Source organism: Chiroxiphia lanceolata, chromosome 1 (genome assembly GCF_009829145.1).
Source record: "Chiroxiphia lanceolata isolate bChiLan1 chromosome 1, bChiLan1.pri, whole genome shotgun sequence".
NCBI classification, from domain to species: domain Eukaryota; kingdom Metazoa; phylum Chordata; class Aves; order Passeriformes; family Pipridae; genus Chiroxiphia; species Chiroxiphia lanceolata.
In genome coordinates this window covers 1,628,460-1,651,120 of record NC_045637.1, presented here as the reverse complement: position 1 = coordinate 1,651,120, position 22,661 = coordinate 1,628,460, and the positions used below count along the sequence as shown (strand labels likewise).

At 57.4% G+C, this 22,661-nt stretch overlaps 1 protein-coding gene across 1 annotated transcript in view; it reads left to right on the top strand.

Annotated features, from left to right (window-relative positions):
• Positions 1-22,661, top strand: part of LOC116789679 (1-phosphatidylinositol 4,5-bisphosphate phosphodiesterase gamma-1-like) — a 28,330-nt gene extending 5,669 nt beyond the window's left edge. The window contains exons 2-32 of the mRNA XM_032693790.1: positions 4,324-4,473; positions 4,559-4,652; positions 4,766-4,813; positions 5,615-5,699; positions 5,832-5,912; positions 6,007-6,041; positions 7,080-7,152; positions 7,238-7,339; positions 7,432-7,550; positions 8,345-8,430; positions 9,021-9,141; positions 9,219-9,387; positions 9,649-9,768; positions 9,948-10,055; positions 10,149-10,336; positions 10,500-10,700; positions 10,820-10,939; positions 11,153-11,336; positions 11,797-11,874; positions 13,567-13,670; positions 13,894-13,990; positions 14,971-15,037; positions 15,548-15,711; positions 17,305-17,401; positions 17,501-17,725; positions 18,637-18,785; positions 18,949-19,063; positions 19,810-19,971; positions 21,048-21,136; positions 21,249-21,433; positions 21,974-22,661. Coding sequence (XP_032549681.1) covers positions 4,324-4,473; positions 4,559-4,652; positions 4,766-4,813; positions 5,615-5,699; positions 5,832-5,912; positions 6,007-6,041; positions 7,080-7,152; positions 7,238-7,339; positions 7,432-7,550; positions 8,345-8,430; positions 9,021-9,141; positions 9,219-9,387; positions 9,649-9,768; positions 9,948-10,055; positions 10,149-10,336; positions 10,500-10,700; positions 10,820-10,939; positions 11,153-11,336; positions 11,797-11,874; positions 13,567-13,670; positions 13,894-13,990; positions 14,971-15,037; positions 15,548-15,711; positions 17,305-17,401; positions 17,501-17,725; positions 18,637-18,785; positions 18,949-19,063; positions 19,810-19,971; positions 21,048-21,136; positions 21,249-21,433; positions 21,974-22,025 — 3,668 coding nt within the window. The 3' untranslated portion in view covers positions 22,026-22,661. The remainder of the gene's footprint in view (positions 1-4,323; positions 4,474-4,558; positions 4,653-4,765; positions 4,814-5,614; positions 5,700-5,831; positions 5,913-6,006; positions 6,042-7,079; positions 7,153-7,237; positions 7,340-7,431; positions 7,551-8,344; positions 8,431-9,020; positions 9,142-9,218; positions 9,388-9,648; positions 9,769-9,947; positions 10,056-10,148; positions 10,337-10,499; positions 10,701-10,819; positions 10,940-11,152; positions 11,337-11,796; positions 11,875-13,566; positions 13,671-13,893; positions 13,991-14,970; positions 15,038-15,547; positions 15,712-17,304; positions 17,402-17,500; positions 17,726-18,636; positions 18,786-18,948; positions 19,064-19,809; positions 19,972-21,047; positions 21,137-21,248; positions 21,434-21,973) is intronic.

The window sequence follows — 22,661 nt, the reverse complement described above, 5'->3', positions numbered from 1 at the left end:
GCCTGTGATCCATGTCCGGGCCCGGAATCCAGGTCTGGACCCAGAATCCGTGTCCAGGCCCGGGATCCATGTCAAGGACTGGGATCCATGTCAAGGACTGGGATCCATGTCCAGGCCTGGGATCCGTGTCCAGGCCTGGGATCCGTGTCCAGGCCTGGGATCCGTGTCTGGACCCGGAATCTGTGTCTGGACCCAGAATCTGTGTCTGGACCTGGAATCTGTGTCCAGGCCCAGGATCCATGTCCAGACCTGGGATCATGTCCAGTCCTGGAATCCATGTCCAGGCCTGGGATCTGTGCTCAGGCCCAGGATCCGTGTCGGGACCTGGAATCCGTATCCAGGCCTGGGATCTGTATCCGGACCCGGGATCTGTGTCAGGGCCTGGGATCCATGTCCATGGCTGGGATTCCTCTCCATACCTGGGATCTTTGTCTGGACCTGGAATCTGTGTCCAGGCCAGGGATTCATGTCCAGACCTGGGATTTGTGTCCAGGCCTGGGATCTCTGTTCATACCTTTGATCCATGTCTGTTCCTTTATTCTGTGTCTAGGCCTGGGATCTGTGCTCAGGCCCAGGATCCATGTCCAGGCCCGGGATCCATGTCCAGACCTGAGATCACCTGGAACATCACCTCCAAAATTAACCTCATCCTGGAGGTCTCCCAGCTCCTCACCCTCAGCAAATCCCAATTCCCAGCACGGGGAATCTGGCAGAAAACAACCCAAAGAGGATCTTTATAAGAAATTAAAAACAACAGGGGTGAAGGCAGCGTGGAAAATCCAAGAGGATTTTGGAGACGTGACACTTCCAGCCTCCTTAATGCCAAAGAATTAGAAATGGGATTTTTTGGGGGGAGGAGAAAATCCAGGTGGGATTTATCACTGCTGGAGCAGGAGGGATATTTTCTTTCAGGTTTTAAATCCCACCACGGGAATTCCCAGGGGGACACTGTCTCCCAAATTCCCCCCGGAGGGAATTCTGAGCTTCCAGGTGTCCTGGAAGAACGGATGACTGAGGTGGATGTGGCTTGTGCCACGAGAGCTGGGATTTCCCAGCACAACGTTCCTTCCATCCCCTTTTGCCTGAAAAAAATTTCCAGGCCTTCCCTCAGCATCCCTAAAACCCGCTGGGCAGGAGCTGCTCTTCCCACCATTCCAAATCCTCTTTGCCCCGGGAGCTGCTCGCTTTGCATTAGAAAAGAAAAAGGGATTTTCGCAGCTGGAAGCGACTTCCAGGGTGTTTTAATCCTTCCAGAGTGTTTTAATCGCCTTGGGATCCCGGGAGACAATGCTGGGAGGAGTTTGGAGACATAGTTCCGACGTGATCCCTGCAAATCCGCTGCAGATGTGGTTTCCAGGAAGCTCCCGGCTCCGGCTCCCTTGTTTTGTGCAGCCGCTCCCTCTTCCCCTGGTTCTTTGTGGGAATGGGCTCTTTGCCACGGGGAGAGGGATTTGGGGGTGTTGGTGGGTGGAAAAGCAGGAATTCCCTGTGTTCTGGGCTTGTCCCACAGCATGGGAAGCAGGAGAGGGTGGGATTCAGCCCCTCTGCCCTGCTCAGGTGAGACCCCACCTGCAGAGCTGCCTCCAGCCCGGAAATTCCCAACATTAGAAGGATGTGGAGCTGCTGGAGCGAGTCCAGAGGAGGCCACGGAGATGCTCCAAGAGCTGGAACTCTGCTCTGGAGCCAGGCTGAGAGAGCTGGGAATGTCCAGGCTGGAGAAGGAAAACTCCAGGGAGACCTGAGAGCCCCTTGCAGGGCCTAAAGGGGCTCCAGGAGAACTGGAGAGGGACTGGGGATAAGGGATGGAGGGGCAGCACACAGGGAAGGGCTTCCCACTACCAGAGTTAGATGGGATATTGGGAAGGAATTCTTGGCTGTGAGAGTGGTGAGGGGCTGGGCTGGAATTCCCAGAGAAGCTGTGGCTGCCCCGTCCCTGGAAGTGTTCCAGGCCAGGCTGGAGCAATCTGGGATAGTGGGAGGTGTCCATGCCCATGGCAGGGGGTTGGAACTGGATATCTTTCCGCTCCCTTCCCACCCAAACCATCCTGGGATTATTGGCAGCACCCAGAGGTCTGGTCCAAGGCTGGATCCTGGAGGTGTGGAATCCAAGGAATACACCTTTGTGGCCTGTTGGTATCCTCTGACTTCTCCCTTCTCCCTGTGGATGGGCAGGTTTGGGGTTGAGCAGCCATTTTTTAACCCATAAACCCATTTTTCCCCCCCCAAAAAAATCTGCCTGTTTGTCCCAAGGAGAGTTTTCTCCGAGCCCCGGGAGCCCCACGGAGACAACGGGATTTGATTTCTTGGGATCTTGTCCCAGAACAAAGCCCGTGCCGGGCTGCAGAGCCCCCATGTGCCACTTGTGCTAAAATCCCACCCTGATCCATGAAATTTGGCTTGCGATCATCCAGCAAAAAAAAAAAAAAAAACCTGGATAAAGCCTCCAGTGTTTTCTGGAGCTTTTCCGCCAAGAAAAACTCCCCGGCCCCTCTTTTCTTGCTTAATCAGCCCCCATTCCTCCCCCATCCCTTTTCCCTCCCTGCATTCAGCCTTTGCTTTTCCCGCTGTGGATCAGACTCCGTGGGCTCTTCCCCACCACCACGTCCCACATCGGAAGCGCGGCCGGGGCTGGAAATTCTCCGGGAAATGACCCATTTCCTCGGCAGGACAATGCCCAGGCTCGGGGTCCGGCCGCTCTCGGTCACACAAAACCCTTTCCGGTGTCCCTGGCTCATTCCCAGAGTCCAAACCTTTCCCGGGGGAGGGGTGATGGTTGTGGAATCAGGAACAACTTTGGGTGTTATTCCTAATAATATGTTATTATTCTGCTCCCAGTGGGACAAATCCACTGGGAAAACTGGAAGTCTCCCGTGGCGGAGGAAGAGCAGGCTCCGGAAACCCGGCCCTTCCAACGCTGCCGGAGCTTTTTTTAGCGGGATAATGAGGGAGCAGAGCAGCAGGAAAGCAACGCCCTGTGGTCTAAGCTCAAATTGCCACTTTTGGGAAGAGGCTCCAATTAAAAGCTGAGCTCAGCCCATGCCAGGGTCTGCCCTGGGATGGTTGGGATGGGGCAGGATGGACCCAGAGGACGCGTGGCAGCCACAGAGCTGGGAAAAGTGTGGGAAGCACTGTCGGGAGCCACATCCTGGGGATGGGAATCCATGGAGGACACAGGGAGTGGAGGGTCGTCAGGCACATGGAGCTGGTGCTGCAGGGATATCCCATCCTGGGGACACGATTCCTTGGAGGACACACGGCCATGGCACCCATGGTGCTGTCACACAGGCAAGGACACCCCATCCTGGGGATATCCTGGGATACAAATCCATGGAGGACACATGGCCACGGCACCCAAGGAGGGACACCCCATCCCAGGACATCCTGGGATACAAATCCCTGGAGGACACACATTCATGGACCCATGGTGCTGTCACACAGGCAAGGACACCCCATCCTGGGGATATCCTGGGATACAAATCCCTGGAGGACACACATCCATGGAACCCATGGTGCTGTCACACAGGTAGGGACACCCTATCCCAGGACATCCTGGGATACAAATCCATGGAGGACACACGGCCATGGCACCCAAGGAGGGACACCCCATCCCAGGACATCCTGGGGTACAAATCCCTGGAGGACACACATCCATGGAACCCATGGTGCTGTCACACAGGCAGGGGCACCCTATCCCAGGATATCCTGGGATACAGATCCCTGGAGGACACACAGCCATGGCTCCCAAGCAGGGACACCCCATCCCAGGACATCCTGGGATACAAATCCATGGAGGACACACGGCCATGGCACCTGTGGTGCTGTCACACAAGCAGGGACATCCCATCCTGGGGATATCCTGGGATACAAATCCATGGAGGACACACGGCCATGGCACCCGTGGTGCTGTCACACAGGCAGGGACACCCCATGCCAGGACGTCCTGGGACACAAATCCATGGAGGACACACATCCATGGCACCTGTGGTGCTGTCACACAAGCAGGGACACCCCATCCCAGGACATCCTGGGATACAAATCCATGGAGGACACACATCCATGGAACCCATGATGCCATCCCAGCCCAACGGAGACCCCCCCATTCCAGGGATACGATTCCCTGAAGGACGTACCATGCCCCTGGTGCCATCACACATCCCTGGAGGGCCCTGGGGACGTGTCTCCAGGTGGCCACAGCACCCACAATTCCATCACACATTCCCAGGAATGTCCCATCCTGGCAGTCCCACCTCCTGCAGCCTCCCTGAGTCCCTCACACGGATCCACGGCGTCAAGGGCCGCTTCCATGTTCCTCTCTCCCCGCAGTCGACATCCGGGAGATCAAGGAGATCCGCCTGGGGAAGAATTCCCGGGATTTCGAGCGCTACCCCGAGGACGCTCGGAAGTTGGACTTCACCATGTGCTTCATCATCCTCTACGGGATGGACTTTCGGCTGCGGACGCTCAGCGTGGCCGGTGCGTTGGGCTCCCTCCCCTTGGATCCCACCCCCTTCCCGGCATCCCACAGCACCCATCCCTCCTTCTCCTTCTCCTTTTCCAGCTTTCTGCGAGGAGGACATCAACCTCTGGATAACGGGGCTCAACTGGCTGGTGGCTGATACCCAGAGGGCCCAGACCCCGCTGCAGATCGAGAGGTGGGGGAAGCGCCGGCAGATCCCAATTCCCTGTCTGAGGGACAAAAATCCCCCCTGGATTTGCTCCTCCGTGGCGCTGAGCGCTGCGTGTCCGTCCCTTCCTTCTTTCCCAGGTGGCTCCGGAAGCAGTTTGACGGGATGGACCGGGCGCGGGAAGGCAGGTGAGCACCGGCATGGCCTCGAGTTGGGAAGCAGGTGGTGGGTTTGGCAGGACAGGACCAGATTCCTCCGGTTGCATCCCAAAGCTGATGGTTTCATGGGACAAGGGAGCACTGGGTTATTTGGGATACTTGGAGACACGGAAAATCAGAGATTTGGGTGTGAGGGCCACGGGGATCCCGATTTCCGTTGCTTTTCCACCAGTGGCAGGAGAGGCTGGACCGTTAATGCAGCCCAGAAACAACTTCCAAAGGCAGGGAAAACCTCAACTCAAGGGAATTTGCACTTAAATTATGATGGAGATGGGAATGGGCATCATCTCCAGGTGGGATGACGGCCTAGAGAGCCCAATTGGTTCTTGGGATGTGCTTCCTCTCTTTGGCCCTCTGCTCACACTCGTGCCAAACACCACGTGGGACAAGGGAGCACCAGGTTTTTTGGGATGCTTGGAGACACGGAAAATCAGAGATTTGGGTGTGAGGGCCACGGGGATCCCGATTTCCATTACTTTTCCACTAGTGGTCATGGAATCATGGAATGGTTTAGGTGGGAAGAGACCTAAAGGTCATGGAACTCCACTAGACCAGGTTGCTCCAAGCCCTGTCCATCCTGGCCTTCTGCACTTCCTGGGATGGGATATCCATGATTTCCCCAGGTCCTGTACCTGGAGGGTTGCACAGGCCAGGAGGAGGGTGGGATCCCTATGCCAGGCACCAGGATTTGGGGTGGGAACCTTGAGGCTGGGAGCCAAGACCCATCCAGGGGTTGGTTCTCCATCCTGACTCCGTCTCCCGCTCCGGCAGCATCACTGTGAAGGACCTGAAGGCGATGCTGCCCCAGGTGAACTACCGCGTTCCCAACATGAGATTCCTGCGGGATAAACTCGTGGTAAGGACCCCCTGAACACCCCACCCGGGAGGGAGATGGTTTTCCAGCTTTTCCAGGAGGGCTGGAGCCGTCCCGGTGTCCCTGTGTCCGGAGGGGTGGCCCCGCTCTCACCTCCGGCCCCGTCTCCCCCAGGAAGTGGAAGCCAGGAATGAAATGACCTTCTCCCACTTCATCCAGTTCTACAAAAACCTGATGTTTGACGCCCAGAAGTCGGTAAGATCCAGGGATTTGCTTCCCAAGTGTCCCCCAAACCCGTGTGATGTGTCCCCTCCCGGCTAAGCCTCGTCTCCTCCTCCCCTCTTTGCAGGTCATCGAACAGCTGGAGCTCTCCTTCCCTCTGAGGTGAGTTCCTGGGAATGCCATGGCTCCCATCCGGCCAAGATTCCAAGGGTGGGATCCACAGAGTGGGAAATGCAGGGATTGGGCAGAGCAGGGGGTGAGAGAGAGGATGGGAGAGAGGATGGGAGAGGGAAAGGGAGCAGGGATGGAAGCAGGATGGGAAGAGGGATAGGACCAGGGAGGAACAGGGATGGGAGTGGGAAAGGGAGCAGGGATGGGAGCTGGGATGGGAGTGAGGATGGGAACAGCGATAGAGCAGATGAGCAGGAATGGAAATGGGGATGGGAGTGGGAATGAGAGTGGGGATGGGAGTGGGAATGAGAGCAGGGATGAGAAGAGATGGGAGTGGAGTTGGAGTGGAGATTGGAGTGGGAAAGGGAGCAGGGATGGGAGCTGGGATGGGAGTGAGGATGGGAACAGGGATAGAGCAGATGAGCAGGAATGGAGATGGGAGTGGGAATGAGAGTGGGGATGGGAGCAGGGATGAGAAGAGATGGGAGTGGAGTTGGAGTGGAGATTGGAGTGGGAATGGGAGGGGAGCAGGATCAGAGATAGGAGAGGGGTTGAGAGCAGGGATGGGAGTGAGGATCCGAGCAAGGATGGGAGAGGGGATGACAGCGGAGATTGGAGCAGGGATGGGAGCAGGGATGGGAGATGGGATGAGCAGAGCTGAAAGTGGAGATGGGAACAGGAATATGAGGGGTGTGGGAGCAGGGATGGAAGTGGGGCTGAGAGCAGGGATGAGAGGAGGGATGAACGGACAGAGGAGTCGAGGTGGGAGTGGGAATGAGGGGAGTGAAGATGGGAGCAGGGGTAGGAACAGGGATGGACAGCCATGGAAGTGGATGAGGCTGCGAGGGATGTAGGGACATTCCGCCCTGCCCTCCCCATATCCTCGGACAACACTGCACACTCCTGGTGGGAATGGGGCAGGAATAGGGGAGATGAGCTGCAGGTGGGCTCTGGCAGCCTGGGACTCTCCCATGGGATCTATCCCAACTCCTTCTCCCGCTCCTCACTGGTGGCTGATCCGTGTCCCAGGAACGTGGATCGCCCCGAGCTGTGCCAGGTCTCCCTCTACGACTTCCAGAAGTTCCTGCTGCACGACCAGAAGGTGGGATTTCTGCCAGACCCCCGTGGTTTCGGGGCCTCCCGTGGGATGCTCCGGCCCCATAACGACATCCACGTTTGTCTCCCAGGAATCCTGGGCCAGTGACGTGGGCATGGTGCGGGAATACATGTGCACCTACCTCCGGGAGAGCTCCGGCGAGGCGTCGGATCCCTCCTTCCAGCTGGATGAGGTGGGTGCCCCCCACCCAGAACCCACCCAGGGCTGGTCTCCGTGGCCCTGCCAGGCTCTGACTTCTCTGCTTTCCACCCCCTGCTTTCCCAGTTCCTCACGTACCTCTTCTCCAAGGAAAACATGGTGATGGACGCCAAGTACGAGCGCGTGGTGCCCGAGGAGATGAACCACCCCCTGTCCCAGTACTGGATCTCCTCCTCCCACAACACGTGAGGACAGGCTGGGATTTCCTCAGGGGGCGGCCAGGCAGGAAGGGACCTGGGAGTTTGGATGGACAGGAAGCTGAACATGAGCCAGAGTGTGCCCAGGGGGCCAAAAAAGCCAATGGATCCTGGCCTGGATCAGGAAGAGTGTGGCAGCAGGAGCAGGGAAGGGATTCTGCCCCTGTGAGGCCTCACCTCGAGTGCTGTGTCCAGCTCTGGGTCCTCAGCTCAGGAAGGACATGGAGGGGCTGGAGCAGGTGCAGAGAAGAGCAACGAGGCTGGGGAAGGGTCTGGAGCACAATTCCCATGAGGAGGGAGCTGGGGGGGCTGAGCCTGGAGAGGAGGAGGCTCAGGGGAGACCTCCTCACTCTCTGCAACTCCCTGCCAGGAGGGGGGAGCCAGGGGGGGGGGTTGGGCTCTGCTCCCAGGAACCAGCAGTAGGACATGATGGCTGGGTCTTCAGCTGTGCCAGGGGAGATTTAGGTTGGATATTAGGAAGAAATTCTTTCCAGAGAGGGTAATCAGGCACTGGAATGGGCTGCCCAGGGAGGGGGTGGATTCTCCTTCCCTGGAGGTGTTTCAGGTGAGACTGGATGTGGCATCAGTGCCATGGGCTGGGAAGCACAGCGGGGTTGGATCAAGGGTTGATCTTGATGATCTCAGAGGTGCTTTCCAACCCGGCTGATTCTGTGATTCTAAGATTGATTCTGTGACATCCAGGAGTGTCCCACCCCCCCATGATTGATTCTGTGACATCCAGGAGTGTCCCACCCCCCCAACTGCTCCCTGTCTGTCCTCAGGTACCTGACAGGGGATCAGTTCTCCAGTGAGTCCTCCCTGGAAGCATACGCGAGGTGCCTGCGGATGGGCTGCCGCTGCATCGAGTGTGAGTGTCCCCAGCACTTCCCAGGGAGGCTGGAATTCCACCCCAGCACCTCACAGGGAGGCTGGAATTCCACCCCAGCACTTCCCAGGGATGCTGGAATTCCACACCAGCACTTCCCAGGGATGCTGGAATCCCCCCAGCACCTCACAGGAATGCTGGAATTCCCACCTCAGCACCTCACAGGGATGCTGGAATTCCACCCCAACACTTCCCAGGGATGCTGGAATTCCATCTCAGCACCTCACAGGGATGCTGGAAACCCCCAACACCTCACAGGGAGGCTGGAATTCCACCCCAGCGCTTCCCAGGGAGGCTGGAATTCCACCCCAGCACTTCCCAGGGATGCTGAAGCCCCCCCAGCACCTCTCAGGGATGCTAGAATTCCCCCCCCAACACCTCACAAGGATGCTGGAATTCCCACCCCAGCACTTCCCAGGGATGCTGGAACCCCCCCAGCACCTCCTGTCACATCCCTGACCACCTCCTGCTCCCATCCAATGACACCGGAGCGGGGGTCTTCCGTGTCCTTTGGGGGATCCCAGCCCTGCTCCCCAGTGCCGAGGTGTTAACCGGGGTGTCTTCCCACCCAGTGGACTGCTGGGATGGCCCGGATGATCTCCCCATCATCTACCACGGCCACACGCTCACCTCCAAGATCAAGTTCCTGGATGTGCTGCACACCATCAAGGAACACGCCTTCGTCACCTCTGAGTAAGCCCCAAATCCTCCCACGACTCCCAAATCCCACCATTCCCACCATTCCCACCATTCCCACCCGCCTCCTGCAGGTTTCCCATCATCCTGTCCATCGAAGACCACTGCAGCATCGTCCAGCAGAGGAACATGGCCTCCCACTTCAAGAAGGTCTTCGGAGACATGCTCCTCACCAAGCCCGTGGACATCAACGCCGATGAGCTACCCTCACCCACCCAGCTCAAGAAGAAGATCCTGATCAAGGTACACCCCCAAAATCCTGCTTGGCAGGAGGGATGTGAGCGGTGTCGGGCTGGGAGGGGGTGGGGATTCTCCTAAATCTTGGGATTCAGGAGTGTCATCCCTCCGTGATATCCCTCCAGACACCTCTCTGATGTTCTACACTGAGAGGTGGCCGAGGGGAACGGGGGGGGTGGTGGGAAGGGACCTGTGGGAGTTTGATCCCAAGGGTTGGGAGCTCGGTGTGCCGTGGCCGCCGTGTCCCAATCCCTGGGCACTCCCCAGCACAAGAAGCTGGTCGAAGGGAACCTGTACGAGGAGGTCTCCACCGCCAGCTACTCGGAGAACGACATCAGCAACTCCATCAAGAACGGGATCCTCTACCTCGAAGACCCCATTGACCACGTAAGGGAGGAGCTGAGCGGGGCCTGTTGGACCCCTGGGTTTGGGATGGGCATGGAATGGGCTCTCCCAAACCACCAGGATGCTCTGGGGGATGGCAGGGAGCAGAGACCCCCTGTCAAAGCTCCGTCCTTCCATGCGATCCTTCTCCTCACCCCGGGAATGCTCTTCCTCCTCCCCAGACCTGGAGCCCTCATTATTTCGTCCTGACGAGCAACAAGATCTACTACTCGGAGGAGACCTCCCGCTACCAGTTCAATGAGGACGAGGAGGAGGTGGAGCAGAAGGAGGTGTGTGAGGGGCGAGGGGAGAACTCCGTGGGGGGGGGGGAGGCAGAGGATGGCACAAAACCTGTTTTTTGGGGGGGGGGGGTGACCCCACAGGAGTTCAACAACAACGAGCTGCACTTCACGGAGAAGTGGTTCCACGGGAAGCTGGGCGGGGGCCGGGACGGGCGGCAGATCGCGGAGAAGCTGCTGCACGAGTACTGCACCGAGACGGGCGGCAAGGACGGCACCTTCCTGGTGCGCGAGAGCGAGACCTTCGTGGGTGACTACACCCTTTCCTTCTGGTAGGAGCTCCGGAGAAGCAGGATCCCGCTGTTCCCGAGCCACTCTGGCCATCCCACCTGGATAACCTTCTGGTTGATGCGTGGTTTGGTGACCGGAATGGCTTTTCCGGAGTGGGGGGGAAACGCCGCCTTTTTTTGACCCTTTCTCCCCCCGCCGCGCCAGGAGGTCCAGCCGGGTGCAGCACTGCCGGATCCACTCGCGGCAGGAGGCCGGGGCCACCAAGTTCTACCTGACGGACAACCTGGTCTTCGACAGCCTCTACAGCCTCATCTGCCACTACCGGGAGGTGCCGCTGCGCTGCAACGAGTTCGAGATGCGCCTCACCGACCCCGTCCCGCAGCCCAACGCCCACGAGAGCAAAGAGTGAGGAGCGGCCCCACCCAACCCCCACTTCCCTCAGGTCCCCCCCCCCCGGCGCCGGGTGCCCTCTGGGGCACAGGGACGCTGGTGGCAGCCCCCGTGCCCACCTTCTGCCCGGCCAGGTGGTACCACGCCAGCCTGACGCGCCTGCAGGCCGAGCACATGCTGATGCGGGTGCCGCGTGATGGAGCCTTCCTGGTGCGCAAGCGCGGCGAGCCCAACTCCTACGCCATCTCCTTCCGGTGAGCGCGGCCGCCACGAGGCCTCCCGGGCTCAACCGAGCCCTGGAGCTCTCAGGTCGAGTCTGTTGAGACCTCAGGATGTGCAAAGCCCTGCCCATGGGGACGTCCTCGGGACGGTCGCCTCGGTGGCGTCGCCGCCCGCTCGTCCCCGTGGTGGAGACGGGATCTGAGATCCGGCCCTCAAACATCCCCCACCACGTGTCCCGACTCCAGGGCAGAGGGGAAGATCAAGCACTGCCGGATCCAGCAGGAGGGGAGGCTCTTCATGCTGGGCAGCTCGGCCGAGTTCGAGAGCCTGGTGGACCTCATCAGCTACTACGAGAAGCACCCGCTGTACCGCAAGATGAAGCTGCGCTACCCCATCAACGAGGAGACCCTGGAGAAGATGGGCACCACCGTGAGTGCTGCCAGCACGGGGGGTACCAAAAGGGAAGGTTCAGTGCCCCTGTGCCCAGCTCCAGCACCCTTCAGAATTCCGGGGGAAGCCCAAGCAGAACCAGCCGAGCTCGTTCCGCCCACCCCCCATAACTCCCTTCCAACGAGTTTAGGTTGGACATGGGGAAGAAGTTCTTTACAGGGAGAGAGATCAGACCTTGGAATGGGCTGCCCAGGGAGGGGGTGGAGTCCCCATCCCTGGGGGTGTTGAAGCAGAGCCTGGACGTGGCACTCGGTGCCATGGGCTGGGTGCCAAGGTGGGGTTGGGTCTCCCAATGATCTCAGGGGTCTTTTCCAACTCAATTCATTCTGTGAGTCTCAAAGGGATTTTAGGTCCCCCCCCAACCCCCTTGTATCTAACCACACCCCCCTGTAGCCCCTGCCCGCACCCGGGTGACTCCCTTGGGAATTTCTCCCGGCAGGAGCTGGACTATGGAGCCCTGTACGAGGTGCGGACCCCCCACTTCTACGTGGAGGCCAACAAGATGCCCATGGCCAGGGTAAGGGGCCGAGGTGGGGACCTGGGAGGTGGAGGGGGGTGGGACACAATGATTCCAGAGCTGGGGTTCGGGGGTGGTCCCTCCCCAGACCTGCCACATCTCCCACCACCACCAACCAGAGACGTGGGGATGTTTTGCCACGTTTTTGGGACCCTCAAGTGATGCTGGAGCTGGAGCCCTTTCCATCGAGGAACCCCAACAAAGCAGGTTTAGGGTCAGTTCCCAGAAGATGCATTTTCCATCCTTGGAGGTTTTTGGAACTGAGTTGGTCTCAGAGTTAACCCAATCTCCACCCTTGGAGGTTTTTGAGATGAACTGGTGCTGGAGCTGACACAATCTCCATCCTTGGAGATTTTTGGGACTGGATTGGTCCTGGAGCTGACACAATCTCCATCCTTGGAGGTTTTTGAGATGAACTGGTCCTGGAGTTGACACAATCTCCACCTTTGGAGCTTTCTGAGATGAACTGATCCTGGAGTTGACACAATCTCCATCCTTGGAGATTTTTGGGACTGAACTGGTCCTGGAGCTGACACAATCTCCATCCTTGGAGGTTTTTGAGATTAACTGATCCTGGCTCTGACACAATCTCCATCCTTGGAGATTTTTGGGACTGAACTGGTCCTGGAGCTGACACAATCTCCATCCTTGGAGGTTTTTGAGATTAACTGATCCTGGCTCTGACACAATCTCCATCCTTGGAGGTTTTTGGGACTGGTCTGGCTTTGGAGTTGACCCAGTCTCTAGTCCTGGAAGTTTCTGGGACTTGAGGCTTCGTCAGGAACTGTAGTGACAGGACAAGGAATGATGGACACAAATTGAAAGCAGGGAAATTTGGATGAGATAATTGGGAAGAAATTCTTCCCTGTGAGGGTGGTGAGACACTGGAACAGGTTGTCCAGGGAGGCTGTGGATGTCCCAGCTCTGGAAGTGTTCCAAGTCAGGTTGGATGTTCAAAGCCAGGATCCTGCTCCAGCCCAGATCTTTATCCAGAGACTGGGAGATGCTCCTGGCCCCACTCCAGCTTGGACCCTTTTCTGGAAGCTGGAGGATGCTCCCAGTCCTGCTCCAACCCAGACACTTATTCCAGAGGTTGTGGGATGCTCCTGGTCCTGTTCCAGCCCAGATCCTTATCCCAAAGCTGTAGGATGCTGCCAGCCCTGTGCCAGCCCAGACCCTTATCCAGAGGCTATGGGATGTTCCTGGCCCTGCTCCAGCCCAGACCCTTATCCAGAGGCTGGAAAATGCTCCTGGTCCTGCTCCAGCCTAGACCCTTATCCAGAGTCTGTGGGATGCTCCTGGCCCTGCTCCAGCCCAGACCTTTATCCAGAGTCTGGAAAACGCTCCTGGCCCTGCTCCAGCCCAGACCCTTATCCAGAGTCTGTGGGATGCTCACAGCACTGCTCCAACCCCGATCCAGGAGCATCCCACTGTCTCTGGATACGGATCTGGGCTGGAGCAGGACAGTGGGACGCTCCTGGCCCACACCCACCCAGCCCCTTCTCCTTGAAGAACCTACTCTAGCAGGAGACATCCCTACCCATGGCGGGGTGGGCGTGGAACGGGGGCCATTCCAACCCTGTGAGATCCCACGATTTGGGGGCGTGGGACCCTCGGGAGCGCCGAGGCCGGGTCTGGAGGTGCCAGGGGTGGTGCCAGGCGGTGACCGTGTCCCTCCCCGCGGTGTCCCAGTGCACGGTGAAGGCCCTCTACGACTACAAGGCGCAGCGGGAGGATGAGCTGTCGTTCTGCAAGCAGGCCATCATCCACAACGTTGACAAGCAGGACGGCGGCTGGTGAGGACATCACACGCGCCCACGGGTGTCACCACGGGCCGGGAGGTGGAGGGGATGCCCCGGGGGGATCCCCCGGATCATCCCCCCGTGGGTTTTAACCACCTCCTCCTTTTCTGTCCCCTCCCCCAAATCCCTCCTCCGCCCGGCCCCGCACGCAGCTCGGACGCCCCCGGCCCCTTCCCCGAAATCCGTCCGCCCGCCTTGACCCTCTGACCCCTTGCAGGTGGCGCGGGGACTACGGGGGCAAGAAGCAGCTCTGGTTCCCGGCCAACTACGTGGAGGAGATCGTGGGCACCCAAGCGCCCGAGCAGGACGAGGCCGTGAGTGCCACCACCCCCACCGGGGACACCAGAGACGGTCCTGCTCCAGCTCAGATCCTTGTCCAGGGGCTGGGGGATGCTCCTAGTCTTGCTCCAGCCCAGATCCTTCTGGAGTCTGGGGGATGCTCCTGATCCTGCTCCAGCCCAGATCCTTATCTGGAGTCTGGGGGATGATCCTGGTCCTGCTCCAGCCCAGATCCTTATCCAGGGACTGGGGGATGATCCTGGTCCTACTCCAGCCCATATCCTTATCTAGAGTCTTGGGGATGATCCTAGTCCTGCTCCAGCCCAGATCCATATCCAGGGGCTGAGGGATGCTCCCAGTCCTGCTCAAACCCAGATCCATATCCATGGGCTGAGGGATGCTCCCAGTCCTGCTCAAACCCAGACACTTATCGAGAGACTATGGAATGTTCCTGATCCTGCTCCAGCCCAGATCCTTATCCAGGGACTGAGGGATTCTCCCAGCCCTGCTCAAACCCAGACCTTTCTCCAGAGGCTATGGAATGCTCCTGGTCCTACTCCAGCCCAGATCTTTATCGTGAGGCTGAGGGATGCTCATGGTCCAGCTCCAACCCAGACTCTTATCCAGAAACTGGGGGATGTTCCTGATCCTGCTCCAGCCCAGATCCTTATCCTGAGGCTGGGAGATGCTCCTGGCCCCCTTCCAGCTTGGACCCTTCTTTGGAAACTGGAGGATGCTCCCAGCCTTTTGCCAGCCCAGACCCTTTTCCTGAGGCTGGGAGATGCTCCTGGCCCTGCTCCAACCCAGACCCTTATCCAGAGTCATGGGAATGCTCCTGGTCCTGCTCCAACCCAGACCCTTATCCCGTACCCGGATGATACTCCTGGATGTTTTTTCCCATTTTTCCTCAGTTTTGGCTGACTGGGAGACCTGGGTGGTGGCTCCCAAGGGGAACTGTCACCAAGCCTGGCCCCACAGGCCTCCTCCATCTCCCTTATTCCTTCCTCTCTTCCAGTCCTCGGAAAACAGCCCCCTGGGGAACTTCCTGAAGGGATTCATCGACGTCCCGTCCTGCCACGTCGGTGAGTTCCCCTCTCCCTGATCTGGGGGGGTATTACGAGGATTTGGGACTGATTTGTGGGGAATTCTGAGGAGTTGGAACTGATTTCAGGGGAATTCTGAGGTCGGGATTGATTTGGTGGGTCTTCTGAGGAGCTGGGACTGATTTGTGGGGAATTCTGAGGAGCTGGAAATGATTTCAGGGGAATTCGGAGGTTGGGACTGATTTAGGGAATTCAGAGGTTGGGATTGATCTGGGGGGGAATTCCAAGGTTGGAGCCGATTTGGGAGGGAATTCCGAGGAGTTGGGACATCCGGATGATCCGGGGGACATTTCCCCCTGTCTCTGAGCGCGTTTCAGCGTGGAAAGCCGAATCCACACGTTAAAAAAACTCGGGATCCTCGCCGGGAGGACCCGGCCGGGCCGTGGGGGTGCCAGGAGGGGCTGGTGGGCCCGCTGAGGTTTCGTTTGCTCCACAGAGCCATCCCTTGGGAATGCCTCCGAGTAAAGCCCCCCTCTGGTGTCCTTGTAGTGATCTCCAAAGACGGGAGGAGCTCCAAACCATTTGTCTTCACCATCCATTCCCAGCAGATGTCCCACGCCGCCCAATCCCTGGACGTGGCCGCGGACACGCAGGAGGAGCTCAGCGAGTGGGTGGCCAAGATCCGGGAGGCCACGCAGAACGCGGACGCCCGGGTGAGGATGGGAATGGGAATGGGCTGGGATGGGGATGGAGGGGCCCCTTTTCCGTGGGGATTGGCCCCGATGTCTCCAAAGGAGGAGAATTTTGGCTGGGAGCAGCCGGGACTGCGGCGGGAGCGAATGGAATCCTGCTGAGAGTGACTGGGTTGGTGGTGGGAGCAACTGGAATGGTGCTGGAGATAGCTGGGATCATAGTGGGAGTGACTGGAAGTGACTGGGATCATAGTGGGAGTGGTGGGAAGTGACTGGGATCACATTGGGATCATATTGGGATCATACTGGGAGTGACTAGGAGCATACTGGGATCATACTGGGAGTGACTGGAAGTGACTGGGATCACATTGGGATCATACTGGGAGTGACTGGAAGTGACTGGGATCATATTGGGATTGTTCTGGGAGTGGTGGGAAGTGACTGGGATCATATTGGGATCATACTGAGAGTGACTAAGTGACTAGGGTCATACTGGGAGTGACTGGAAGTGACTGGGATCATACTGGAAGTGACTGGAAGTGACTGGGGTCATACTGGGATCATAGTGGGAGTGACTGGAAGGGGCTGGGATCATGCTGGGATCATGCTGGGATCATACTGGGATCATACTGGGAATGACTGTGACTGGGATCCTACTGGGATCATACTGGGAATGATGGGAAGTGACTGGGGTCATACTGGGACCATGCTGGGAGATGTATGACTGGAATTATATTGGAAGCGACTGGAGCCATACTGGGAGTAGCTGAGATCACACTGGGATTGTACTGGGATAGACTGGGATTACAGTGGATGTGACTGGAACCATACTGGGAGTTACTGGGAGCTCCTGGGCCCATGCTGGGAACCAAATGGGGACACACTGGGAGGAACTGGGATCAACTGGATGATACTGGAATGGTACTGGGATCATGATGGCATTGATGTGGAGCAACTGGGACCATGCTGGGGGCAACTGGGATCATACTGGGAGTGACTTGGATTATACTGGATGTGACTGGAATCATTCTGGGAGTAGTTGAGATCACACTGGGATTATACTGGGATTACACTGGGTGTGAATGGAACCTTACAGGGGGTTACTGGGAGCTGCAGTAACTGGGTCCATGCTGGGGGCAACTGGAATTGTACTGGGAATGACTGGGGTTATAGTGGGAGTGAGTGGGATTATACTGGAACCATACTGGGAGTAGCTGGGATCACACTGGGATCGTACTGGGATAGACCGGGATTGCAGTGGGAGTGACTGGAACCATACTGGGAGTACCTGGGATCCACTGGAAGACACTAGAACCATGCTGGGGGGACTGGGATCACAACTGGGGCAACTGGGATCACACTGGGAGTTACAGGGATTATAGTGGGAGTGACTGGAACCACACTGGGAGTAGCTGGGATCACAGTGGGAGTAACTAGGATCACACTGGGATTGTACTGGGATAGGCTGGGATTACAGTGGGTGTGACTAGAACCTTACTGGGGGTTACTGGGAGCTCCTAGGCCCGTGCTGGGAGCCAACCTGGGACACACTGAGAGCAACTGGGACCAACTGGAAGCCACTGGAAGAACCCTTGTCCCATTTTCCCCGTGCAGATGCAGGAGGGGAAGATCATGGAGCGACGGAAGAAGATCGCGCTGGAGCTCTCGGAGCTGGTCGTCTACTGCCGCCCGGTGCCGTTCGACGAGGACAGTAAGAGCCGGAAAAGCGGGATGTGGGACGGGATGAGCGCGGGACGAGGCGGGCGGTGGAACCGACGTCCTCCACCGATGGTCCCCTCGGCTCTTCCAGAGATCGGCACGGACAAGGCGTGTTACCGGGACATGTCGTCCTTCCCGGAGACCAAGGCAGAGAAATACGCCAACCGCAGCAAGGGCAAGAAATTCCTGCAGTACAACCGGCGCCAGCTGAGCCGGATCTATCCCAAGGGACAGCGCCTGGATTCCTCCAACTACGACCCGCTGCCCATGTGGATCTGCGGGAGCCAACTCGTGGCCCTCAACTTCCAGACGCCCGGTAAATCCTGAGCCCGGGGGCGGTGTTGGGATCGGCCATGTAGGTGGAACCCCAAAATTTCCATCCCCGATGGTTCCAGCCTGGGTCTTGTTGTTGGAGGTGGTTTGGGTGATCTCTCCAACCTTGGGCCTCATCCTGATGGGATCGTCATCTCCCATGGCTCTGCTCAGGGTCTTGTTGTTGGTTGGGTGATCTCTCCAACCTTGGTCCTGATGGGGACATAGGAAGTGTTTTGGATCATTCCTCCAGCCTTGGTCCTCATCCTGATGGGGACACAGGAGATGGTTTGGATGCTCTCCAGCCTTGGTCTTCATCCTGATGGGATCTTCACCCCCATGGCTCTTCCCTGGGTCTTTTTGAGGTGGTTTGGATGATTTGTCCATCCTTTGTCCTCATCCTGATGGGGACACAGGAGGTGGTTTTGGTGATCTCTCCAACCTTTGTCCTCATCCTGATGGGATCATCATCTCTGGTGACTCTGCCCCGTGTCTTGTTGGAGGCAGTTGGAATGATTTCTCCAACTTTTCCCCTCATCCTGATGGAGACAAAGGAGGTGGTTTGGATGATCTCTCCAACCTCGGTCCTGATGAGGACACAGGAGGTGGTTTGGATGATCTTTCCAACCTTGGTCCTGATGAGGACACAGGAGATGGTTTGGATGATCTTTCCAACCTTGGTCCTGATGAGGACACAGGAGATGGTTTGGATGATCTCTCCAACCTTTGCCCTCATCCCGATGGGGACATCTCCATACAATCCTTGGGCGCTTCACGCAAAACCCGGCTTAATCCCTGCTCCAGCCAGAGTTGGGGGCTCCTAGTTGGGTTTGCCAAGGCAGGACCTTCTACCCAAGGACCTCGGGGAGGTCCCAGAGCTGCAGGGCTCAGCTCTGCTCTGTCCCGTGGCCGCAGACAAACCGATGCAGCTGAACCAGGCGCTCTTCATGCTCGGGGGCCGCAGCGGGTACGTCCTGCAGCCTGACATCATGAGGGACGAGACCTTCGACCCCTTCGACAAGAACAGCCTGAAGATCGTGGAGCCCATCACGGTCCAGCTGCAGGCAAGTGGGCAAGGACCATCTCGAGGTGGCCACCGCTGAGGTGGAGACTCGTTCCTTCAGTTTTGGGTCGGCCTGGCGTGGGTGTTACGTGTTTCAACCGCGTGGGGTTGGTTACTCTTGGAGGTCCTTCCTCACCCTCCTGCTCCTCCTGTTCCTCCCACAGATCCTGGGCGCCCGGCACCTGCCCAAGAACGGGAGGAGCATCGTGTGCCCCTTCGTGGAGGTGGAGGTTTGCGGCTCCGAGTACGACAACAGCAAGAACAAGACGGATGTCGTAGGTGAGGGACCGCGGGGATGATGTTCCCACTCCCGGGAGGCCGGCGCGACCCTGACTGTGCCCTTTGAATCTGAAAAATCCGGTATAATAAACTGCCCAGAGACTTTTGATCTTTGAGCAGCAAAGGTGTTTATTAGCAGCGCTGGGAGCAAGCCAGCTATCGCTGGAAAAACTTGCTCGAAGGCTTCACACAAAATCAGCAGGTTTTATACAATTTTCATATATGATTAAGTGCATATTCATGTGATTACAACATCTATCTATGCGTATTAATTACAGGCAGAGTATGGGTGGAGCTCAGGCGGAGCTTGGGGCGTTACTTCTCTTGGCCCTCAATTTTGGTGGGAGATCCGTTCTTCCTCCCATGGGTCTGGGGGCTTATTCTCATCTTCCTCGGCTTGACCTCCCTTCTCTTCTATTGTTCTCGACCCGCTCACTGAAGCTTGGAAAAGGCCTTGGCTCCCAGCCTGTTTCTTCTATTCTTTATCTTACTGCATCTTAATTTATTACCTCTAGGCCTATTCTATGTTTCTTTTACCATTCTTTTAAGTTTTGGTCCAGTAGGTAGAACAGAACGAGTACAGATCATTTAGATGTTCATAGCTTGTTAGCAGGCCCAAATTTTGCAGTTAACTCTTTTGGGCCTGGCCTCCTGTTTCACCTTGAGGGGACATGTGGGTGCCAGTGCTGTGTGGGTGATGTCCGTGTGTCCGGCCGGGCTCCGACCCTTCCCACTCTCCCCCGCAGCTGACAATGGCTTCAACCCCGTGTGGCTCTTCAAGCAGTTCGTCTTCGATATCAACAACCCCGAGTTCGCCTTCCTGCGCTTCGTGGTGTACGAGGAGGACATGTTCAGTGACCCCAACTTCTTGGCACAGGCCACCTTCCCCGTCAAGGGCCTCAAAACAGGTATGGTCTTTCCACCATCATCGTCATCTTCTCTGGCAGAGTCACGGAATCGTAGAAGGGTTTGGGTTGGAAGGGACCTTTAAAGGTCAACTAGTCCAAACCTTTGCAATCATCTCCATCATAAAGTCATGGAATCATTGAAGGGTTTGGCTTGGAAAGGACTTTTAATGGTCAACTAGTCCAAATCCTTGCAATCATTTCCATCATCATCATCATCATCTCCATCATCAAGTCATGAAATCATAGAAGGGTTTGGGTTGGAAGGGAGCTTTGGAGGTCATCAAGTCCAACCCCCCTGCAATCATCATGTCCATCATAGAGTCATGGAGTCATAGAAGGGAATGGTTTGGAAGGGACCTTTATAGGTCAACTAGTCCAAACCCTTCCAATCACCATGTCCATCATAGAGTCATGGAGTCATAGAAGGGAATGGTTTGGAAGGGACCTTTATAGGTCAACTAGTCCAAACCCTTCCAATCACCATCATCATCATCTCCATCATAGAGTCGTGGAATCATAGAAGAGTTTGGGTTGGAAGGGACCTTCAAAGGCCAACTAGTCCAAACCCTTGCAATCATCATCATCATCTCCATCACAGTCATGGAATCATAGAAGGGTTTGGGTTGGAAGGGACCTTCAAAGGTCAACTAGTCCAAACCCTTGCAATCATCATCATCATCTCCATCACAGTCATGGAATCATAGAAGGGTTTGGGTTGGAAAGGACCTTTATAGGTCAACTAGACCAAGCCCTTGCAATCATCATCATCATCATCATCGTCATCATCATCATCATCATCATCATCATCGCCATCACAGAGTCATGGAATCATAGAAGGGTTTGGGTTGGAAAGGACCTTCAAAGGTCAACTAGTCCAAACCCTTCCAGTCATAATCATCATCACAGACCATGGAATCGTAGGACGGTTTGGGTTGGAAGGGATCTTTAAAGGTCATCAAGTCCAACTTCCCTGCAACCATCATCATCATCATCATCATCATCTCTCGGGGTGCTGGCCATGGTGAGGGGCTCGGCCCCTGCCGTGGCACTGAGCTCTGTCGTGGTCTTGTGCCCAGGCTACCGGTCGGTGCCGTTGAAGAACAGCTACACTGAGGACCTGGAACTCGCCTCCCTCCTCATCCACATCGAGATCATCAACGCCAAGGCAGGTGGTCCCGTCGCCTCCGTTTCCCCGACCCGAACGAGGAGGGTCATCTCCTCGGGGGATGGGGGTGCCCTGCCCATCCCCCCATACTCACCCCTTTGTTTTGGGGCAGGAGGAAGACGAGGAGAACCTCTACTCGTCCATCCAGCAGCTGCGGGACCGCGCCAGCGAGCTCTCCAGCCAGGTCTCCAGCTACGAGCGCACCAACGGCTGCGACTCCCGCTACCAGCAGCGCCTGGATGAGCTCCGGGCGGCCCAGGAGCGGCTCATGGAGCTCACCGAGGTCCGCAACCGCAAGTGAGTGTGTCCCCTGCCCGTGCCTTTGGGTGCTCCCTCTTGGGGTTGGAACACAGGTCCTGTGAGGGGAGGCTGAGGGAGCTCGGGGGGCTCAGCCTGGAGAAAAGGAGGCTCAGGGGAGACCTCCTCACTCTCTGCAACTCCCTGACAGGAGGGGGGAGCCGGGTGAGGGTTGGTCTCTTCTCCCAGGCAGCATCAGTAAGACAAGAGGGCTCAGCCTTGAGCTGTGACAGGGGAGTTTTAAGTTGGATATTGGGAAGAAATTCTTTCCAGAGAGGGTGGTCAGCCATTGGAATGGGCTGCCCAGGGAGGGGGTGGATTCTCCATCCTTGGAGGTTTTTAAGAGGAGACTGGATGTGGCATCAGTGCCATGGTCGGGGAACCACAGCGGGGCTGGATCAAGGGTTGGACTTGATGATCTCAGAGGTGCTTTCCAACCCGGCTGATCCTGTGATCCTGTGACTCTGTGATTCCGTGATTCTGTGATTCCATGATTCTGTGATTCCATGATTCTAAAGCCACCCCTCTGCTCCCCTCCAGGTTGATGGAGAAGAAGAAGAGGGACCGGCAGATGGTCACCAAGCGCAGCTGAGCGGGAGGGACGCGAGCGCTGGAGCTCCCCGGCCACCTCCTCTCCTGCTGCACGGGGAGATGGGGCGGCCACAGCTGGTCCCTTGCCCGTGGTCGGGACTGGGTGACCCCCAGCTTTCATCCCGCGTCCCCTGGGGCTCGTGGCCACGTCCCTGTCCCCACGGGGTGGCTGCCGTGGCTCCTCTTCCCCCTCTGTCCTCCAACGGGGAAACTGAGGCACGGGGGCCCAGCCGGGCTGGGGTGGGGCAGGACCGGCCACCTCCATCCTGGGGACGGGTGACAGGATGGGCTGGCAGTGAAACCCCAGGGTGGGGACACAGGGGACACTCTGGGGGGGGTCAGGGGGGCGTTTTGTCCCCCCTCTATAAATATCTGTATTTTCTTCTTTTATCCAGCCTGTACATACGGCGGGGGGGGGGGAGGGGTGTCTGGACCAGCCACAGTATTAGGGCACAAGGGGGGGGACCCCAAAATGTCCGGAGATGTCCCAGCAAGGGAGCAGGGGACGAATCTGGAGGTGTCCCACAGAGCAGGGTGGCAGTGACAAGGTGCCCTGAGGTAGATACGGGCACCATGGTGGCCCCGGAGGGGACAGGGATGGCACCAAGGCGACCCAGTGTTGTCACCAAACCCTGGG